The sequence below is a fragment of the Puntigrus tetrazona genome, chromosome 6 (assembly GCF_018831695.1).
Source record: "Puntigrus tetrazona isolate hp1 chromosome 6, ASM1883169v1, whole genome shotgun sequence".
NCBI classification, from domain to species: Eukaryota; Metazoa; Chordata; class Actinopteri; order Cypriniformes; family Cyprinidae; genus Puntigrus; species Puntigrus tetrazona.
Genome location: NC_056704.1, coordinates 4,522,207 through 4,540,476, shown reverse-complemented (window position 1 = coordinate 4,540,476; position 18,270 = coordinate 4,522,207). Strand labels below are relative to the sequence as shown.

The following is an 18,270-nucleotide window of genomic DNA, read 5'->3' as shown; positions in this document are numbered from 1 at the left end:
AGTACAATTAAAAGGGTACAGTACAATTTCATAGCAAGATTAACATATTATTTAAAAATAATGAACATTTAATAGCTCACGATGACCTCTTTAACATAAAGAGCTATGCAAAATACTCCAAGCAATCAGACTAAATTTAAATCGCCCAAGCATATTGTAACCTCATAATATCACTGCAACAAAAATATAAACTTTTTCATTTTTACAATAAGTAGGTACTTTGTATTTTTGATGACCATCTTGAGTGACTGTGCTGCATTACTGTATATTTAACCATTTGATTGTGCTGATGAATGAATGAATGAATGTAACAGGATGGGATTACATCTGTCCTATAATGTAATGAAGAATAACAAATTACATATAGCACATGACAAGGCCATGCTGAGACCATGCACTTTATTTTGTATCTGAAAACTCATGGACAGGCTCGTTTTACACTGCTAACTGTATATTTAATAAACATATCCACTTTTTCTAAAATAAATGTGTCGCTTTAAAGGTGCCTCTATTTTTATCTTTTATCTTTAACCGTAATCTGCAAGCAAACTGTCAGATAATTGTATGAATCCACTATGAAGTTACTGTCAGATCAAATTCAAATCAATTAGTTTCTACAAACTTATCAAACTCCTGAACCATTAGCATTCCATACAATCCAGCCATATTCTTTACATCTGTAAACTGTTTAATATTACTGCCACCTGTTGGACGAAAAATGCTTTCTACAGAAACAAAGAGATCCATCAATCCATTGATTAATATTAGTCCAACAGTCCAATGTCAAATAACCTGATACAATAATACTATTCTATTATCTATCAATAATTAAGGGATTACTACATTAATTTTTGACACTGATTCTTCTGGATTCTACCATTATAAAAAAGGTAAGGTTCTCTTAGTATATTGTATATTGTCACTGTACTTTTAACACCAAAATAAATTATTTTACCTTGCATTATTATTATGTACATTGCCATCCTCCATTGTAATAAACATAATGTTATTTCAAATATTTGGTGTTAGCAAAAATCACAGTGAATCAACAAACAAAATTCTTAAAATCTATCATTGTAAAATTATTTAAAAAAATTGGAACACCTATAAAACTATATTCCTCAGAGTTGCTGTTTCATAATAAAATATTTCCAGCCAACTGTTATGGCTAGCTGCTTACACAATGTTCCTCGCTGAGGCGCTGTATGGATGTGTGGTGGGGGGGTGGGAGGAGGAGCCTGAGCCTGAATGGCTCCGCCTGTGGAACGAGAGAGGGCTACAGCGGCGGTTTTCCAGTCCAACGTGGGTGCTGACCTGAGACGGACTCAGACTGAGTCTATGATTCTGAGCTCTGGACTCGTACTCTTCTGCTGACGTCTTTTTGTAGCTAAGAGAAAGACGGGAAAAGACATTTACAGTTTGTCTAAGCAGCATGGGAAGACGAACACGAAAGATGAAGCCACTGAGTAAATCTATCCTCTAAGATAGTATCTTTGTATCATGATTTACATAATTTGAATTAGCATTCATTGCACAGCTGTTTAAAGTCCACTTATTTTTAAAATGAAAAATACTTTTTTGTGAATGTACAAAACTTTGGATTCAATAATAATTAGAATGAAGTGAAGTAAACGGTAAATCTGTTTCCGCAGTGCATTCATGACTGCAATACTAAATTTAAATATGGTAATGTTTACCATTTGTAAAAAAAAAAAAAAAAAAAAAAAAAACTTTAAAATTAAACATTAAAATAAGGTAGAAAAAATGTCTGGTGTTAGCATGTTGCTAAGCTAACAACTCATGTATTCCATTTTGAGTGTTTGTGTGCTGCATTACTGTACATTTAGCCACTGTACGTCCTGCTGGAAAAACTTAAAGGGGTTTTGGCTACATTTCCAGCCTGCCACGCTGCATGCTGTTAAGCTAACAACTGATGCAAAAAAAACCACATTAAAAGTCATATTAAATCATTTAAATTAAAGCATTCAGTTGTAACCAAATTATGCACATTTTAAGTTGCATAACAACTTTATTCAGTGCAGCTTGTATGGCGGTATCATTTCTTGCCTGCTGGTTAAAACCGTCATTGTGTCAGGACTCCTATGATGCCTAAATGGGCAATTCTCTTGGTTTCAGAGCAAGACTATAAAGTGTTCAAGAAGATGCCATCACAGTGTAGTGTATGTGCACTCACAGTCGCAGCAGTAGAGAAGAGAGTACAACTGATACAGACGAAGCTGCCATCGCAGCAGAGCCCATCCACGGCTGGAGTACCAGCCCAAACGGCATAAACACACCTGAAAATCAGCACACCCTATATATAATAAAATGCAAACAGTACTCGCTCATGTCAGACAATACTAGTAACAATTATGTTTACCTGCTGCAATAGGGATGCCGAGCAAGTTGTAAATGAGAGCAAACACAAAGTTTATCCGGATTCTCTGCACCGTCTTTTTAGACAACTCGATACTGGCCACCACATCCAGCAAATCATTCTACATCAAACAAAAACACAGAATCAAATTGTTGTTATTTAAAGAAATCTCAGCTTTTTTTCCTGATAAATAAACCGACTTACACGTATAAGGACAATATCCGCTGCCTCGATAGCTACATCTGTGCCCGTTCCGATGGCAATGCCCAGATCAGCATGGGCAAGAGCGGGCGAATCATTGACCCCATCGCCCACCATTGCAACTTTCAGACCTCGTTCCTGCAATTCCTGGACTTTTGCCACTTTATGGGACGGCAAGACTTCCGCAAACACCTTTCTTATGCCCACCTGTATAACGAAACAGTGTACAAAAGCACAAATGCAAACTGGATGTCAGAACTGCATTGCTTTGCCATTAGTAACTTTTTGTTTAAATTTACTAGGAAAGAAAGAGCCATGGTCAAGAATGTATCAATTTTTTTACAAAAAAAAAATCATTTTCAAACCAAGCCGATTTTAAGGGGCCAACAAGGCAAATTAACGTGACCAACTTTAATGAAATTAACGTGACCTTTGGATGAAATTCCTGGAATATTAAAATAACACGGTTTGCCAAGCGACAGAAATGTATGGTCACAGTAGTAAAATATTGCATGCAAAAAATTATTGACTGCTAATAGAAAAGTCACTCTTAATTTAATCAGCATTTTGAGGGTCATTGTGATGAATTTAAAGGACCGGCTTTAACGTGAACGTTTTCACCTTCGTGTGAAATTATTTTGAGTTGTGATATGATACCATTTTATATGGCGCTAGGCAAAATGCAAATGTGCATGTGCTACATGCACGTGCGTGCACCTGTGTGGCGATGGCCCGAGCTGTGCGTCTGTTGTCTCCGGTGATCATGAAGACCTCTATTCCCATACTGCTCAGCGTGTGAACAGCTAGAGCCGACTCAGCCTTCACTGTGTCTGCCACAGCTAACATAGCACACAGCACACCTGAGATACAGACAGAAAGACAGACAACAGGTAGGATAAATGGAGATCTTGACCTTTTGAAATAAAAAGCTTCACATAATAGTGTGACAAATAATTACAAAACTAAATTAAGACATTATACTAACATTATATGCAGAAAAAGTATGATTGATGTTGATGCTGTTATGCTGTATCTACCTTTTAAAAATAGGATGCACTAGAACTGGCAAAAACCTTTTATGTGCCTTTTAGACAAAACGTAACATACCATCGATGGCCACAAGTATGGCCGTCTGTCCTTTAGTCTCATGGCTGCTCATGGCATCGTTCACGTCAGCTGTGACCTCCAAACCGTTCCTCATCATCCACTGTCTGTTCCCGATCAAAACAGAGTATGCAGGGATCTCTGGAAATACACATATACATAAATCTGTACCGTATCTCTTTCCTCTTTTAATTAATTCAAGGAAATCCGAGCATGAGTAAAGGGGACATATCATGAAAAACACATTTTCCTTGCTCTTTTGGAATCAGTATTAAATAAATATTCAGGAGTTTAAGTTAGTGAATGAATTATTTATTTTATATAAAACAGTAATATGTGTTGAAAACAATAAAATGCTTCAAATATTAGAAAAGGTCTCTTTAAAGAAAAAAGCTCTTATACAGAGTAATACACAAAACTCACACTAGGAGGCAACAAAAACACACATTTACCTTACCTGACCCTGAACCTGTGTCTATGTCAGCCACCAGGCTGCTCTCATCTGTGGTGGCTCCTTGGAGGGTGACAAGAAGTGGTGTTTGCTTTGCATGGGATGTGTTTGTTTCTTGTGTCTTTGGGCTGTTCTGCAGCAGATCCTCAATGTTGGAGACTTTACAGCTGATTCCACAGCCAGGAACAGCCTGGAAGTCATGGCAGTAGCCCAGAGTTTCTGTTCCCAACTCCTACAGAGAGACAGATTTAGAAGACGACAAACCCATTTAGAAACCTCCTTCAACACCTAAGAGCAGCTTTTTTTATCTAAACAGATGGTTTAATCAGAATTGGACTGGAAGAGTTTAGTATGTACGGCACATAATGCCCAGAGGCTGCATCATATGAAACTGTGCTGAAGTTTTAAAGTTTGTTGTGTTTTTCCAAACCTCTTTGCAATGCTTGGCCACAGCCATGCCCAGCGGGTGCTCACTGCTGGCCTCAGCGGTGCCCACCACAGCCAGAACCTTCCGAAGAGGAAGCCTTGCTCGGTCCCACAGGACCAGAACTCTGGTCACCTGCGGCACACCATTAGTGATGGTGCCCGTCTTATCAAACATAACAGCCCCAACCTGCAGGAACAGCAGGGAAGAGAGTCAAATTACAACAGACTGTCCAGTAAATCCTGAAAGAATCTGAACATTTTTGCCTGCACTATATTCATAACGGCATCACATCACTCTGTATGTGGCTACAAATACATTGGATGGTAAATAGAATATAGCATTTTGTAAAATATACATTTTTAAAAAGTGTATTGTATGATACTATGATTTTTGTGCTCCAGGGTTATTAATTTAACTAAAACTGAAACGAAAATTATACTAACTCAGAGTAGACTGTTAGTGTAGGTTTTGGGTTAATAAGTTGACATATAATTGTAAAGTTTCTGATAGTCAGTATTTTGTGGACAATCCATATAAAGCAGTCTACTAATACTCTAATGACTGTTAGTCAACAGCAGATAAAATATGATGTACTAAAATAACGAATAACTAAAACTGAAATGAAAATTAATAAAAATGACAAAAACATTCAACATAATTACTACTTACTGAACATGACCATTAAATATTTAATATATATTATGCTCACCAATTCTGCATATGATCAAAACAGTCTGAAATATGACATTGAAATCTTTTTGTATTTTGAAATATTTAAAAATGTCATTTATTTCTGTGATGGCTGAATTTTCCTCACCCATTATTCTAGCCTTCAATATCACATGATCCTTCAGAAAGAGAACAGCTACTTAATTCTTTATGGAATCGATGATACATTTTTTTCCAAAGATGTTTTGATGAAAGCACTTTATTTGTATACAGTATAAAGTATACATTTCTTAAAAAAAAACCCTAAACCCTAAACTTTTAAACAGCAGTGTAACTACAGAAGATGCATTGTACATATTCAGCAACATTTCTACAGATCCCACTACAGCTTGGATGTCTGCCTAATAAATACAGATTTAAAAGAAGGACTAATAATCATGCATTACCTTGTGGGCCATCTCCAGAGGTTCTCCTCCCTTGATGAGAATGCCATTCTGAGCGCCCACCCCTGTGCCCACCATAACAGCGGTGGGGGTCGCCAGACCCAGAGAGCAGGGGCATGCTATGGACAGAACCGTGATGGAGGCCTGGAACGCAAAGCGAACGATCACCTCTGTTCGGGGGATGTTTTGGTCATATCCCTGTGAAGATCATACTTAGTTTAAGGACACTTCCTGTTTAGTTTTGTTTTTACACAGATCTGTCTGTAAAAAGGTTGCATTTACACATAGTTCATGAATTACCGTAACTCACAGGAAAATACTTTGCCACAACTTCAAAGTCCAAAAAGCCAGTGATAAGCCATGCAACCACTGTCAGCACGGAGATGACCACTATGAATGGAACGAAATATCCACTCAGTTTGTCAGCTAGCTGCTGAATCGGTGCCTGCATAGAGAAGAGGACAGTTACTCGCAATTCTAACGCTGCATAATAATAGCTTTTAATCAAAAAGTAGAGGAGATACATGAATATGTATGGTCAAATTAACATGTGGCTGGATGTTATTAATTAAATGTTTTGCTCTCTTCTGTTTTCACATAGTTCTGAAACAACTTATCATACAAAGCCTTTTATTTATTTGCGTTGCAATTTAGTGCATTAAATACAAAAGCCTATTTAGATGAATTAATATTTGAATAAATGAATAAAATAAACGAATAAATATTTTAATACTTTAGCAAACGTAGGAGAATGAAACTGAAAAGTAAAAGTAAACTTTGTATGCTTGTGCATGCATGTAAAAACGTATGATTTTTCTATCAACTGCTTTCTCCAAAACTGTTCTGAAGAATAAACAAACTCGCCCATATCTTGGATGTTCGTAAATGTTATCTTTTTTCTAGGTGAACTGCTCCTTTAAGGGTGTTCACGCTTACGTTCACTTTTTGCAAAATACTAAAGTTACAACACAAATAATTATCTAAATCTTCATCTCTTTAATCTACTTATTTCTTTAATTAAATCTCAACCTTTGATATGATGACAACCCTTTTTTTAAATGAATTCTTAGCTTTCAATCAACTCTGCAGGTTCCTCACAACCCCTGCTCTAGAAGGTATGTTTGTGCTCATGACTTACCTTTGATGTCTGGGCCTCTTCCACTAGTTTGACTATCTGACTGAGCGTGGTCTCTGCCCCTACATGTGTGGCCTCCACTAGCAGAGCTCCATGAGCGTTAATAGAGCCTGCAATCACACAACTGCCTGCTTTCTTAATGACCGGCATCGGCTCCCCTGCAATGACGAATAGACTTTTAGTTAGGATTTCAGATTCGTATCCATCAGGCAGCTTTGTACCTTTGGGCCAACAGAATGCCAGTGTAACTAATGAACATGATCGATCGCTAGGAAAAAGCAGAACAAGGTAAAGAGAAGGTGAAGCCAAAAATCATACATTGAAATGAAGCAGGCACAGCACTCACTCTAAATGAAAACTGTATTCTTCAACAAAGACGAATTGCAAATAAGGATTCATTTTTACTCCTTTCCTATCCCGGCTTAATGTGCACACTGTGCCTTTAAATGAAAACCAACATGACGTATTGCAGCAAGAAAAATCACTGGGAAAACCCAAAGTATGTACTATGACACTGTTTACAAGTGTAGTGATGTTTAACATCCTAAACCACACAAACCCTCGCTGACTGAGTCAAAGCCTTACCGGTGATAAGGGACTCATCTGCCATAGATGTGCCTTCAATGACCTTGCCGTCAACGGGGAACTTTCCCCCTGGTGCCACCTTCACCACGTCGCCTCTCTGTACCAGCTCCACAGAAACCTGCTCTTCTCTGACACATGACAGCAAACTGACAGTTAAGTCTTATAAGCCTTGAGCAACACAGCACACACATCAATCAACACCCTTCTGAGGTTCTACTAGATCTAATGAAATTCATTTATGCCAAGGGTGCTCAATCCTGCTGCTTTTGAGAGCCGAACTCTATTGCAGAGGTCAACAACTGAAGTACCATCCATTTGTGTTGACAGTTGTTCAATTGAACCAACTGAATCTTTCTCACACTTACAGCACTGTTCTGTGTTCTTCACACTCTTAACAATTATTTGTACGTGAGGAAGTACATTTAATAAACTTATATTCCATCATACTGCATATGAAGTATGCATATTCTATTTGTGGCTGTTGCTTTGCAAAATTTACTGCTGTAAAAATTGATTAAGTTTTAAAAAAAGTATACATTAATAAATAAATTGTAACAAATATGGAAAAGACAACTTATATATTTAGAGATGAATACGTAATTTTTGATAGAGTAAAATATGGTTAAGTTGTTTATAGAAGACAAAATTAAAAAGGTGATATTGTATATTAATGTAAAATACTGAGCAGATTTTTGTTGTATGTCTTCTTTGTTATGTGAAAGGTTTTATGTATATTGTTAAAATTACAAAAATGTCTCAAATTGCCAGTAAATTCTGTAATTTATTACAATTACTATTTAATAATATCAATAAAATGTTTGGATTATTCAGTAAGATTGTTTAAATGATTATCATTCAATTAATTAAAAGTGATTAACAGTTATTATTAATAACATTAATAATAATTCATTAATTATTATAGTTTCTCTAGCACAAGATATTGAAATCGGTTATAATATTTCACAGTATTATGGTCTTCACTGTATTTTTAGCAAATAAATGCAGCCTTGGTGAAAAGAGACTTCTTCCAAACATATTAAAACTTTTTCCTTTTGTGTAAAAAACATTTTCGTCTTTGCTTTAATTTTATATATAAATAAATGTAAATGTTTATATTTTATAAATAAAATACATTTTGAATCTTTAAAATGCAATACTTAAATCTTGTTTTGATAATAATTAAAATTGCTTTAAGGGATTTTTTTTTGTCCCTAATACCTGGCAGATGTCATTGAAATGAGTGTCCTGGGAAATCATGGCTGTCTCGGTGACAGCCTTCTGTAAACAGAAAAAAAGGAGTCGGGAGAAGCAGGGCTCATTTTTGTCAGAAATGCTCTCTGCCTGTCAATCATTTTGTGCGTTCAGGTTTGCTGGTGTGCCCTTGGAGGATGTGGTTTTGGAGAGAGAAACTTATCACAGGAGTTAAGGTGTTCATTTCTATAAGATGATAACAATGATGTGATGAAACATGAAGGCTGTTTTCAAAATATCATGAAATTAAAAAATGGAACATCGTGTCAAACAGCATCTAATTCACTGTTGAACTTATTGAGCACCCTTGAAAAACACTCAAATAGCTAGCTTCTAACTAAAAGCTTATATAATGAAATCTGCACAGAATAAAGTAAACCTGATGATGGTGTTGTCTCTGCCCAGGGACACTATAGTAGCATCTGTGGCCTGAAGTGACATCAGTTTAGCCAGAGCCTCAGATGTTTTACTCTGCGAGGACAAAATAAAAAAACAAAAATCATGTCATCCAGGCAAGATTTAAGTCCACAGTCCGACCTTATGACCTTTTTGTTCACTGAGACTGCTGCATTTTTAATTAAACTCAAATGTTTGTTGCCAGTTTGTTGTACAGTAACGGTAGGGCCTATGATCAGTTTTCAGATAAACACCCACTTTAATGGCGTGCAGAATATACTTAATGTATTTTAGCTACTACATTTTTAATACAACGCTCATGTGCATACTGAAACTATACCATAAAATGTATGTATTATCAAAACACAAGTTGCTGGATACTTATTGGCTGTTCTTGTTACTGATTAAACCAAAGACAGCTCTGAGCAGCTTGAGGAAGCTCCTCAGACCTACGAAGAGCAATTCATTATTTTAGCATTTTTATAACATAATGACAGCTCTGTCACATGAAGCATGTAAGTGAAAGCATGACAGAGAGATTACAGCACCAGACACACAACAGTAAACATATGGTCATAAAACACTGCTTCTGCTGTATTAAATAAGTATTTCTCGGTATAATGATGTACACTAGCCCTGTGATATATTGCCTTATCAGCTTGCTAATAAATTAGACTATAGTAAATATCAGGATAAATGGACATTAAAATATGTAAATGTTTCATTCTAACATCTAAATTAAGTCTTTAAGAACCATTAGTACTGTACATTTCAGTGTTTTTTCATGTTCTTTTACCTTAGCAACGTGTTCCAGCCAACGTCCTAAAGCGATGAACACAAAAAGCATCGGAGGAGTGTCAAAAAACGTCAAGGGACTCTGTTTGGCTCCTTCAATCATGGCTACGATCAGTACTATAAATGAATACACGTATGCAATGGTGGTTGCTAAGACTATGAGCACATCCATGTTGGCTACACCATGTCTTAGCGAACGGTACGCTTGTACGTAGAAGTACCGGCCACCTAGAAACTGAATGAGAATAAAGGAAAACCAGAAAAAAAAGAAAAATACTATATTATCGTTTATTCGTTGGTCATTCAAACTATTATGTATGGCATTAATGTATTAACTATTACACAGTAAAACATTACTAATATAAAGTAGCATCAGGAATGAATCTAAATCACTAAATATATTGAACTATTGAGTCATTTAATCATTTACTTGAGGAATCAAGTAAATCATTTTTCATCGTGGAATCATTTTTTGCTGGCAAAAGTTAATAAAACTTATTTCAGATTACAATTCAATTAAATGCTATTCTTTCAAGGTTCTTGAAAAAAACGTATCATGATTTCTGAAAAGATTTTTTGCAATTTTGCATGAGAACCTTCTATGTCCACATAAAATGGGCAATAATTAAAGAATGAGACTTCTTCAGAATTCTTGGTAACCTGAAGTAGAAATACCTGAACTGGTGTGCAAAGCAGGAAGAAGGCCAAGTTAATGATGGAGAGACCAGGTAGGATGTTCTGGTCCACAGGCATGGAACCGCCATGTTCCTTGTGCTGACTGTCCATCACCATCATGTAGATCATCAGACCCATCACTGGGATCCCAAACACCAGGCTGAACAGAAACGAATGCTTCCATCTGAAGATACAAACCAGTTTACACTATAATTATAGCAATACAAACCCACTCACTGATGCATAAACACACAGAAGTGCGTGAAGTTAAATCTGAAAAAGATACTTGCTGTCGAATTTCCTCTTGGTGGTCCAGTGTGTTGTTCAGTCCTCATTTTTATTAAAGACACACCAAAACCCAAACCCTAGAGAACAGACAAATCAAATGAACAAATAAGAATATAACCAATAACAGTTCAAACCTAATTAAACCACATCCTTCTTAAGCATATCAATATAATCGTACCTCGATAATTCGGACGATATCTCTAGAGCCAATCAAATCCGGGTCAAACTTCACATGAGCTTTGTTTGTCGCCAAAGCAACAGAGGCTTCCAGTATTCCCTTTGTCCTTGTAAGTTTGCTTTCGATGTTATGGACACAGGAAGCACATGTCATACCGGTGACCTGACGAAATATCTGTGTCAAGACTGAAATCCACAAGACTGAAACAAACTCATCAAACCATTCTTTTGTTGAATTCTACATTAGGCCTTCATAAGGATTTCCATTTCATATCTCTTCCCGCTGGGGAAGAGGGCAAAAAAGAAGACAAAGTAACTTTTTTTTTTTTTTTTTTACGTTGGTCTTTATTCCAATACATAAAAAGGCATGGCCTTATGTAGAGATCGTGTATCCTCTAAATACAGGCAGCATTAAGCATTTTTCTTCTTAAAAATAGCACATTTTTTAACACAGGTACTGGGAAAAGAGAATCAGTCAGATATGGGAATTTGGCAGATATAAAGGAGACAAAAAAACTCATGGACTTCCGCTCTTCCACATAATTTAGGTTTAATTTTTGTATTATTGTTTAATTATAAAGATAAGATAATAACATGTCACCTAATAAAATGCCTAAAGACATGAAAAACATTTTTTTTGTTGTTGTTTTTACGGAAACACCCAAAGATGCACCCAGACACTCACAGAAAGATCTAACACACCGTCCTGGACTGCATTCTCTTCCATCACTGACGCACCAAACCCTAAGTGAGAGATGAGCTGGACGATCTGTGTTGGTTCCAAAAGCCCTGGATCATACTTCACCTCTGCTTTACCAGCCATTAGAGCGACAAATACTGATTTAATACCTAGACATACACAAACACATTAAAACCAAACCACTGCTCTTCTTACATATATGTCATTTGATTAAAAAATGCTTGATAGCTACTTTAAAAAGCACGCAATCCTGAATGCCATTTTACCTTTGTGTTTCAACAGATTTTTCTCAATGTTGGCCACACAGGATGCACAGGTCATCCCTGTCACATGAACGAAACATTTGCGTGTCTCTCTGTCCTCTGAGCCATGGGAGTTGTCTTTGGTGATTTCGACTGCTGAAGATTTGGATGTGTGGCTTTGTTTCAGAACACTTGACATTTGACTGCTGGATGAAACGTCATAAACTCCAGAATCTTTAAAAGAGAGAAAAAATTTGAAGACATTTAGTGCCGAACATAACTGATGAATGCATTCATAAAATTAGCTATTTCTTTTATTACAGTATTTATATTTTTAGCTTCATGATTAGTTAGGATCACAGTTAAAAAATTATGAACATTTAGAAGAGAGAGAGAGAAAGAGAGAGAGAGCAGCCTGCCTAAAGTCTCTTTAATCCGATTAACTCTCCCACTTTCCCTTTTAAAGGTTGCCATGTCTGGGTTTTGAGTCATTCAAGAACACTTCGTGTTATTCTAGAATGGCAACTTGTCTGGTAACCAAGGAAACCATTGTTCTGGATAGATTTTGCTGGCAGAGGAGAAGCCACTGTCTAGACAAGATAAAGATTTTGCCAATTTTATGATATTCACTTGGTTTTAAAGTCAGCAAAAGATTAAAGCCCTGGTTTTAAAGTAGGACATCTCTAAATTACACAATTAGTAAAATGAAAATACATATAAGCCAATGTTTCAAAAAGTTTCAATATAGCTACTTGCTATTTACTAAACAGTAAGCTTTATGTGTTCATTTATCAGAGTATCGGTTTCATGTGGTCTCTGCAAGAAAGATGATCTTTACTGTGTGAGGTATGTATACTGATACAACCTTGATCCAGCCACGCTTCAAATCCCATGTCCTCAATTGCCGCCCGCAGTTCTTCTGGACAAGTCAAGCTGGAGTCAAATGTTACAATTCCCTTCTTTTCCTGTAAGTAAACCTTTATGGCACATACTCCGGCTCTCTGGGACACCATTCCCTCTATGGCTTGAACGCATGAGTTGCATGTCATTCCATCTATTCTGATGGTGACAATATGGGGATTTAAACTAGAATTCCAACCAGGAATGGAAACCCTAAAATTCCCTGGAGGAATCTCCTCTAAGAGCCCTTTAACTGTGTCCAGGGTAAGCAGCGATGGGTCGAACCTAAGGTCCACACTTCCTTTTTCCAATGAAACGAATACAGAGTTGACACCTACCACTGCCGACAAAGTTTCAGTTATGTTCTTCACACATGACCCGCAATGCATCCCTTCTACGCCTAACGTTACCTCAGACCAGTCAGCCACCGAAGGATGCAGTTGACTTTGCAAGGCCAGAAGCGAAGCATCAAACCCCATATCCTCGATATGTTTTCTCAAAACCTCTGGTGTTACCATTGCAGGGTTAAACTTCAAAGAGGCTTCTTTATCGCTCAGAGACACCTGGACACCAACGACACCTTCAAGACTTCCAATCCGCTCTTCAATAGATCGGACACATGATTGACAGGTCATTCCCTGCACCTGGATCTTCACCTCGCTCTCCTTGACTGCTAATTGGGGGCCCAAATTGAGCTTCAGTCCATTGTGGACATCTGATTCGTAGGCAAGATTATCAAAAGCTTGTTTTTCAGGCGCCCAGTTTTCCGGTGGACTTCCATTTTCCTAAACAAATAGAAAAAAATGAGCATAACATCACAAGAAATTTGTGAAATATTATGTATATTAACTTCGTTGTATTAACATATGCTCCTACCTTCAATGCATTTTAATCATTTATTGTTAGTGGAAACTCACTCAAGGGAACCCAATAAATTTGCTCTGAATATGAGGCACTGCAGTGCACTTGCTAATCACACACAGAAGTATTAGCAGAAAATGTTCCCATTGCGCAGCATCAAAGAGCAGATTAGCAAAGGTTGTCCCACTGAACAATCACAAGACTTGGAATGTACTCCTGTTATTTTACCTCTAATGTTTAGACCACTTACTATCTCCTATGCACTTACGTTTCACTGTGGATCGAATATCACAAAGTTTCACAGTGGCAATTATTGCTGTCATTCATTTTTACTTGCTATATGGATTTATATCAATGTCATTGATGTCATGAATTTGACATCTCACCTTCTAAAGGATATAGATTTAAAACCCAGATTATAACTTGACATTACATATAAACAACAAAAATTATACATTGATGTTCAAAAATTTGTAATCAGAAGTTGCTTATGCTTAACAATCTGCATGTATTTGATATAGTACAGAAAAAACTGTCATATTGTGATATATATATATATATATATATATATATATATATATATATATATATATATATATATATATATTTTTTTTTTTTTTTTTTTTTTTATCAGACATTATTCCAGGCTTCAGTGTCACATGATCCTTCAAAAATCATTGTAATATGCAGATGTATTAGCTATATATATATATATATATATATATATATATATATATATATATATATATATATATATATATATATATATATAATCTTTTTTTATTTATTTTTTTTTTGGGGACATGTGATACATTCTTAGGTTAATAAAATAGCATTTATTCAAAATGTAAATAATTTCTAGCAATATGAGTATTTACCATCACTTTATATACGAGGAAAAAAAAGAACAAGAAGATACTTCTGAGAAAAATATTTTTGTCTAATGAAATTCATGAAATGTGTTGCTTAAGTGTCCACATTTCCTAGCAACTATATTGTACACAGTATAGATATGATACAGACAGATAAGATAAAATAAAATGTATTGCGAAGACGATTTCTTTCTGGACCTCCTGTTCAAATTGCTCTGAATAAAACTAACCTTCTGTTCCTTGGTTCCATCTTTACTATTTGGTGAGAAGGAGCACACGCACTGAGGTTTGCAGTCTTCCATGCAGAGCTGCTCCCCGCTGACTGGCCCATTATCAGGCGACTTTGAGATCAACTTGGCAAGATTACTGAAAGGACCGCGTTTACTCATTGTACAGGTGTCCCACTAGACTCAACTCTAGAGTTTAGATTACCCTTCCTTAACCAACAACCGAAAACAAAAAAACTAGTTCGTGGCACATCGCTGGAGGCGAGTGGGAGGACGGTCCGCGCGCATTTAAAGCTCCGCAGGTTTTGCGCTCCGCGTGTCATCGCTCATCTGCCCGCAGCTGTGGATTTTGCACTCGTCACCGCCGGGCAAACTTTTTCGCGTCACATTTTCTGTCAATGATTAAACTGAATGATGTTACCGAGCGCAAAACCTAAACAAATAAAGGCTATAAATCAGTTCCGAGCAAAGCGCACCAGATATATGTTTCCAGTTTCCAGTGTTAATCAATCTCAGTCAGGCTTCGAAAAAAAAAACAAAAAAAAAAACGGCATGCACTGTAGGGACCTCCCAATGGGCCAAACGAGAACAACCACTTGAAACTAAATAGACTGATTAAAATAAAAAAAAAATCTGTAGAGATAGGCTAAGATTTAGGCCTACCTTTTATAAATATAAAAGCAAACTTACTTTTTCTTTCTTTCCAACAGATAGCGTGTTATTATAAAGTAGGTATAGGTGTAATAGTGATAATCTGGATCAATATGAAAATAAGATAGTTTTGAATTATTATGTTGCCATAAATAGGCCTAACTTTCAAGTATACAGTAGTCAACATTTGAAGTGGATCAAAAAAGTTGATAAAAGTCGTCCTAAAACAAGAGCAGTTATTGTTTTTGATCCACTACTGTATACTTAATTAAATAAGTAAAAGTCTCATTTTGAATCTGCGAACAGAAACAGTGCAGACGTATGAATTTAGATTGTGATTAAATCAGATGTGTTATATAGTAGCTATCATTCCCAACAAATCTATTTCATACAAGTTATAGGAATAAATTAGATGGGCATGTATTTTGCAGGTCTTTCATTTGCCAGCCAATGTTTTTGGCCCTTGGTCTTGGTTTTTCTATTTACAAAATGGGCTTTTCACCCCAAATTCTATACATTCTCTGCGGTGAATTATGATTGTCACGATTATAACAGTTTATGGTCACAAAACTGAGAATAATAATCTTTATTATTATGTATTAATAGGCCTATCCATTCGATTCACATTTGTTACGCGAATCTGCATCCATACATTTGTTAAACGTCAGATAAAATGACCTCAGAATTATCCTTTAGACAAAATACATGTGTTTGAAAAGTTGCTGTTTAGTTTTTTAAGACAAACTAAATCAAGCTGTAATGCTGTTGGCAGCGAGTTAATAGCGAGCGGTGCGACACTGTAAAAATGAGTAGAAAAACAAAGCGCCAAACACCCGCGAATAAGCCAAAAACAATTTAGACATGATACAGGTGTAGTATTGGTGTTTCCCACTAGAGCGCATGCGTGCAGAACATGAACTACTCACTGAAGAGCTGGACAACATTATTCACAGCATTAAGAAGGTAAATTAAAGTCTACAAGTAACTCATTAATTTCTTTCATAATTCATTAGGTTCATCGAGTTCTTTAGGCTATGATGTGAAACAGATACGCCACATGGCGGTTTATGAATATGGTAATCTACAGTGTTAAACACCATGCTATTATAATCTGATACCGTGGTGATTTCCATGGTGAACTCTGACACATTTGCGAAGCCAACAGTGTTTTCAGTCTTAAGGAAGAGGTCGTCCTTTTTAAATCTAGAAATGAAATATTTAAATCTTAAGAATCTTACCTTACCCATCAGGAGGATCTTCATATATATTGCCTTCAGAGAAGCACATGCTGCTTTCTTTCAATAAACAGCCTGGTCCTCTCACATCACAGTCACATGACTGTCATGAACTTTCAATTATCTTTAATTACCAATGACATCAGCGTCCACAGAAAACACTTACAAAAATGCTTTTACCTCAAGGAAAGGAATATAATTATCCAGTCATTTTTTTTTTTAGAGATATACTGAATATAAGCGTTCAAGGTTAATGACACACGTCACTCACCCCCAGAACTGCCTTGCTATGTCTTAGAAAATCTGCTGAGAGCAAAATGTTTTGCATGTCTGGCAAGGCTAAAAGTCAAATAGCGTTTAGACACTTTCATTTAACACTCCTCAATGTCCTAAGTTGGTCTGTTAATGGCCACCCATGTCTGCATTTGTTTTTCATTCAGATGGCATGTAATGATTCAGAGAGAACTGTTTGCCAAGTCCCATCCCATCCACTTTAGCAGATCATGAATTTGTTTGAATAAAGAAAGAAACGAATTCTTCCTCGTACGGTTTATTTAATCTACCCACATATCATACACAAGGTATTCACAATACAATTTATAATATTAATAAATTAATGATCATAAAACTATTTCTCTCCAGATGCACGATAAACATAAAAATAAATTTTAAATATTTTGGCATCTTCAAAAGGACAATCTTCTGTCATCATTTAGTCACCATACATTAGGGCTGCACAATTAATTTTCTAACTGCAGTTACAATTATGGATGCCATGTTCAAATAGGCAATTAATAATTTAAAGTTCACTTATGTTATTCTATGTGCTTAAGATGTGTTTTTTTATTTGGGTAAAGGGTTTTTCCATTGTTTTAATTATAAATTTAGTATAACATTATAATAACATTTATTTAATTTTTTTTTTTTAAGGAATAAACCAATTCAATGTATAATTGACATTTGAGGCATAATACTATAGAGCTGCTACTACTACTGAAAGTGTTTTAGCTTATGTTCATGTAAAAATATGGCATGCAGTTGCTTCTAACCATCGTATAAACAGTGTAATTTGTGGTAGTCACAATTAATCTTCGCAATTAAAATTACAATTTCAAGGGAATAATCCACAATTATGATTTTTGTCATAATCAGTATGCAGCCCTACCATACATCGTAGCATTCCAGTTTCCTTAGTCAGATAAACAAAAAATATCTGTGACACCATAAATGCAAGTTGACAGGACCCTCAGCAGTAATCATTGGATGAATCAATGGCCTTATTAAAGGAAACAATAGGTGTGTGAGAAAAATATGCTTATATATTACATTTCTTAAACTATAAACCATCACTTCAGGCAAATATGAGTTCACATCTTATGTAATCATTATGTAAGAGCTTTGCAAAACTCACTCGAAAAGTGATGTGGACTGTCACTTCTGTGAGTCTCACAACATGATAATGTTCACAGCACGCCGACAGTTGGTCGGAAGCGAAGTCTGAAGTTTAAAAAGATTGATTCATCAACTTTTTTGTTTGTATAACCGTTGTGTTTGGGGGTTTTTTTGCATGATTTTTGAAGCATCAACTTTGAGGACCTATCCATTTGC

General features: G+C 36.0%; 1 protein-coding gene across 1 annotated transcript; it reads right to left on the bottom strand.

Moving 5' to 3' along the window:
- Nucleotides 1-362: 362 nt before the first annotated feature.
- atp7b (ATPase copper transporting beta) lies at nucleotides 363-15,127 on the bottom strand. The gene is given in 22 exon segments (XM_043242359.1): nucleotides 363-1,387; nucleotides 2,195-2,297; nucleotides 2,381-2,498; nucleotides 2,582-2,785; nucleotides 3,296-3,438; nucleotides 3,686-3,823; nucleotides 4,140-4,365; nucleotides 4,564-4,746; nucleotides 5,676-5,870; nucleotides 5,983-6,117; nucleotides 6,811-6,965; nucleotides 7,393-7,520; nucleotides 9,023-9,114; nucleotides 9,836-10,069; nucleotides 10,510-10,693; nucleotides 10,800-10,840; nucleotides 10,842-10,874; nucleotides 10,976-11,137; nucleotides 11,660-11,823; nucleotides 11,941-12,150; nucleotides 12,782-13,601; nucleotides 14,780-15,127. Coding segments are annotated over 22 exon segments (4,038 nt in total). The 5' UTR covers nucleotides 14,939-15,127; the 3' UTR covers nucleotides 363-1,176.
- Nucleotides 15,128-18,270: the final 3,143 nt, after the last annotated feature.